A 4,540-nucleotide genomic window follows, 5' to 3' on the forward strand; every position below is an offset into this window, starting at 1 on the left:
CCCCCCCCAACCTCCATCACAGCGAACCGGGCGCTGCGCTTTGAGGCCGCCAACGAAAGGTGAACGAAGCGGCTTTCCGATTTTCCGAAGCGGCTTTCAGGAATTCCCACCCCTCCCTCCGGGGCTGCCAAGGGGCGCCGCCGCCGCTGTTGATTTTGGCAAAGCCTCCTTCGAGAAGGACGGGGGAGGGCGGGGGGGGGACGACGACAGCGCATCCCGACCCCGGAATGAGGAGCGAGGGGCACCTCGGGGCTGCAGCCCCTCCAGGACAACGGCAGTTTGCAATGGGCCCCTATGGGCACCTCCAGGACCCCCCGACGGCCCCCAGTGAGGACGACGCGGGGCTCTGAATGAATACGGAGGGTGAAAGGGGGGCAGTGGGCGGCCGGGGGCGGGGGGCAGAAGACAAAAAAAGCATGAAAAAAAAATAAAAAAAGAGCCCGATGCCTTCCAGGCTTTGCGCAAAGCGGCCTTGGGAGCCAGACGGGATCGATGGCCGCCTCCCGCCCCACCCGGGCTGCTGGAACCCGCGGGGCTGCGGCGTGGAGATGCGTGGGAGCCTCACGGTGGGCAGCGCGGGTGGGGGCTGCCCCACAACTACCCCACAGATGCCCCATGGCTGTGCCACCACTGCAGCGTGCGCCCCGCTCCAGGACTGCTCCCTAACTGCCCCATAACTGCCCCACAGCTGCCCCATAACTGCCCCACAGATGCCCCATAGATGCCCCACTGCTGTCCCATAGCTGCCACATGGCTGCCCCACGGTTGCCCCATAGATGCCCCACTGCTGTCCTATATATGCCCCACTACTGTCCCATAGCTGCCCCACAGGTGCCCCATAGATGTCCCATAGCTGTCCCAAGGATGCCCCATAGCTGCCCCACAGCTGCCCCGTGGCTGTGCCACCACTGCAGCACGCACCCTGCTCCGGGACTGCTCCATAGCTGCCCCATAACTGCCCCACAGCTGCCCCATAGCTGCCCCACAGATGCCCCATAGGTGCCCACTGCTGTCCCATATCTGCCCTATGGCTGCTCCATAGATGCCCCACTACTGTCCCATAGCTGCCCCGCAGATGCACCATAGATGTCCCACTGCTGCCCCACTGCTGCCCCGCGGCTGTGCCACCACTGCAGCACGCACCCCGCTCCGGGGCAGCTCGCGGCTCTGCCCACGCATACAGGAAGGAGCAACGCACCCTGCTGCCCCACCACCCCCTCCCCACCAGCCCCACGGCTGTGGGGCAGCGGTGGTTCCCCGGCAGAGCGGGGCAGGAACCCGAGGTGGGAGCAGAGGTGCCGTAGGGCCGGAGCTGCCCTTTGCTCCCCGCTCTCACGGCTGCGCTGTGTCCTGGCGCGGGGGGAGCTGCTGCAACGCGATGTGGGGCGGGAGCGCACCGAGATGGGGACGGCGTGGGGCTGTGGCTGAGGGGCAGCGACAGCCGGCGGTGAAAGAGCTGCTGCTTCATCCTAAATCGGGCCGGTAGCGGCCAAACGCAGACGGGGCGTCGCAAATTCCACTCCCACCTCGGGCTGTTTGGGGTCCCACGTCCCCCAGCTCGGCATCCCCGTGCCCTCACCGCCCCCCTCCCTCTTCCCAGCCCGGTTGGGGTCCCGCAGTCCCGGCACAGCGTCCGCCCGGCCCCGCGGTGGGCAGCACTGCGCCGCTCGGGGGGTTCGCGCAGCCCAGGGGAACGGCGCGGCACGACCCACAGATGCGCCCACAGCTCTGCGCTTCACCACTTTATTGCTGCTTCCCCCCCGCCAGCACCGTTTCCACCTTCTACCCCCCCCCCCCCAAAGGCTCTGCTCCCCCCCACCCAACCCCCAGCTCAGACCCTCCCACCGCCCTCCATTCGAGGGGGCACAGGGGTGGATTTCTGATCTCCGGCACGAGGGGCGGAGAGGAGCCCAGGCGCGGCGGGGAAGGGGCGCACGCCGGGACGCCCAGCTCCACCCCCGGGGCGCGCAGACCCCGCGCGGCTCTGCAGCAGGGGCTCCAGCAGCGCGTTAAGTGCACCCGCACGCATCCACGATCATATCGGGGATGTCGGTTTTGACGATATTGCTGTCGCGGTCGTAGTAAAGCAGCGAGAGCGGACGGCGCTGCGTCGGGACGCAGCAAGAATCCGCGGCGGCGTCGGCGTTGTTGGCTTTGATGAGGTTGAGGACGGCGGTGTGGAAAGACGCGGCCACCCCGGGGACGGCGGCCACGTGCGGGGGGCAGAGCCCGGCGCAGTAATTCATGTGGTAGCCCTCGGGCTGGATGATCCAATCCTCCCAGCCGATCTCCTTGAAGTCCACGAAGAACTCCTTGCGGCAACACGTCCGCGTGCTCCCGCTGCAATCGATGCCGCGGCGACGGCGGCTGTTGGGGGTCCCGATCCGGGCGCGGACGGCCATGAAGGGCCGATGGTTGTCCGCATAGGCGGGCAGGGGGGGTCGCGAAGCGTTCAGCTCCACCGTCAGCCGCTCCGTGCCGCGGCTCAGGGCGCTCCGCAGCGCGTCGCTCACATCCAGCGCTTTCCAACCCTCGCCGCGCACCTCCAGCACCGCCTCGCTCAGCGCCGTGCCGTTCCGCGCCGCGTCCCCGTGCAGCAGCCTCACGGATACGGGCTGCGAGCCGCCGGGACCCGGGGAGGCCCAGAAGAGGTGCAGTCGTGCCTGTAGGACCTCCGAGTTTCCGCGGAGCTCCTGAGAGAAACGGAAGAGCAGGCGGGAGCTGCGCGGCGTGGAAGGACCTGCAAAGGAACCGTGGGGATATTGGGGGGAGGGGGTGCGGGGGGGGAGCCCCAGGGCGGCGCTGCTGGGACGTGGGCTGGCACGCAGGGCGGTGAGGGATGGACGCTCCGTCTCTGCAGCCCCGCTGTTCCCCCGTTACAGAGCCGCAGAGGGTTTGGGGGAGGTCGTGAATCGCCCCTGGGCCCCCCGTGCAGCACCGCTCCCAGCAGATGCGCCCCCCCGCTCCCCCCCATCCCCACCTCCAGGAGCGCAGTGCGTGGCGATGCGTCGCTTCCAGAGACCTCGGAGGACGCACCGAGCCGCGCGAAACGCACGGGGCTGAATGGGGAGAGCTGCCCCACAGCTCGGCCGGCACAGGGCAGCGCGGGGGGGGTCACCGAGGGAGGGGGGCGACGGCTCTTCTGCTCCCCTGCCTTGGCCCTGGGGGATGCGGGGAGCTCGGGGCACAGCCGTAAGGACGCCGAACGCCACGCGGGGTTTCTCTGCTCCTGGAAGCGCAGTTCTTTGGGGGAGGAACGAGGGCGCCGCTCCGGGGCGCTGTGCCACCCCCCGGGGAAACGGGGGGCTCGGACGCCACGGACCCCAGCCGGGATGGGCGCGGGGGGCCACAAATGGGCCACGTCCATGCGGTGCGACCCACCGCCCTCCCGCAGGGATCCGTCCGCCGCAGGGACCCCCGGCTGCACACCCGCAACCACGCCGACCTCCTCCCCCCAACCGCGGGGATCTCCCCATACAGGGACCCCCGCCCACACCCCCCCCCCCCCCCCCCCCCCTTCACCCACCCGCCTCGGCGAAGCTCAGCACCTCGTAGTTCTGCTCTGCGGCGTTGGGGGGCCGGGGGAGGGCAGCGCCGCTGTTGAGCCGCGGTTGCACCCGGCGCAAAGCACCGAGCAGCGCCGCCCTGGCTGGGGGGCGGGGGGCGCGGGGCCGCTCGGGTAAATGCAGCCTGGACAGGATGCCGTGCTGGGCCGCCGCCAGGAGCAGCCTGCGCTGTGCTGGGGGGGTCAGCGCCCCGGGGCACCGCGGGGCTCCGTGCGGTGATGCCACCCGTAGGAGGATGAGGAGGAGGAAGGGCAGAAGCGCTGCCATCGCCGCTATGAGAGCCGGATGAAGTGAGGCTGCCGTGGGGCGGTAGAGCTGTCCTGACCACAAATATTGGCTGATCCCGGCCTGATAACGGAGGTGGCACCGCACGGCCGGGCTGGGGGTTAAGGTGGAGCGGCGGCCCGGAGCTTTGGGGGGGAACCGTGGGGAGGGAACCGTTGGGGGGGAGATCCTGGGTCACAGAGGAGACCCGAGAAGATGGGGGCCCTCGATGTCCCTGCAGTGCCCTCGTGGAGTCCCCATGGCGTCCCCAGCGGCGCCTCCATGGTGTCCCCACCGTGTGTCCCCATGGTGTCCCTAAAGTGTCCCTGCAGCGTTCCTACAATGTCCCTATGAGGTCCCCCATGGTGACCCCGTGGTCTCCACATGGTGTCCCTGCAATGTCCCCCACCATGATGTCCCTCTTGGTGTCCCTGTGATGTCCCCATGATGTCCCTATAAAGTCCCCATGACAACCCTATGATATCCCCACGATGTCCCCATGATGTCCCCATGATGTCCCCATGATATCCCCACGATATCCCCACGATGTCCCCATGATATCCCCACGATGTCCCCACGATGTCCCCACGATGTCCCCACGATGTCCCCATGATATCCCCACGATGTCCCCATGATATCCCCATGATATCCCCATGATATCCCCATGATATCCCCACGATGTCCCCATGATATCCCCACGATGTCCCCAC

General features: G+C 68.4%; 1 protein-coding gene across 1 annotated transcript; it reads right to left on the reverse strand.

Annotated features, from left to right (window-relative positions):
• Positions 1-1,951: 1,951 nt before the first annotated feature.
• On the reverse strand, positions 1,952-3,833 carry LOC122191944 (inhibin beta C chain-like). Its single transcript, XM_042892364.1, has 2 exons — positions 3,527-3,833; positions 1,952-2,740 (listed from the first exon to the last, which is right to left on the reverse strand). The coding sequence occupies exons 1-2, from the start codon at positions 3,831-3,833 to the stop codon at positions 2,010-2,012; spliced, it is 1,038 nt and encodes a 345-aa protein (XP_042748298.1). The 3' UTR covers positions 1,952-2,009.
• Positions 3,834-4,540: the final 707 nt, after the last annotated feature.

Source organism: Lagopus leucura, unplaced genomic scaffold, assembly GCF_019238085.1.
Source record: "Lagopus leucura isolate 7727_CA_CO unplaced genomic scaffold, USGS_WTPT01 34623-0_obj-0_obj, whole genome shotgun sequence".
In the NCBI taxonomy this organism is placed as follows: domain Eukaryota; kingdom Metazoa; phylum Chordata; class Aves; order Galliformes; family Phasianidae; genus Lagopus; species Lagopus leucura.

Coding starts and splice junctions, on each gene's coding strand:
- LOC122191944 (XM_042892364.1), bottom strand. CDS start 3,833: ATGGCAGCGCTTCTGCCCTTCCTCCTCCTCATCCTCCTACGGGTGGCA. Junction 2,741..3,526: donor GCTGAGCTTCGCCGAGGCGG/GTGGGTGAAGGG, acceptor GTTCCTTTGCAG/GTCCTTCCACGCCGCGCAGC.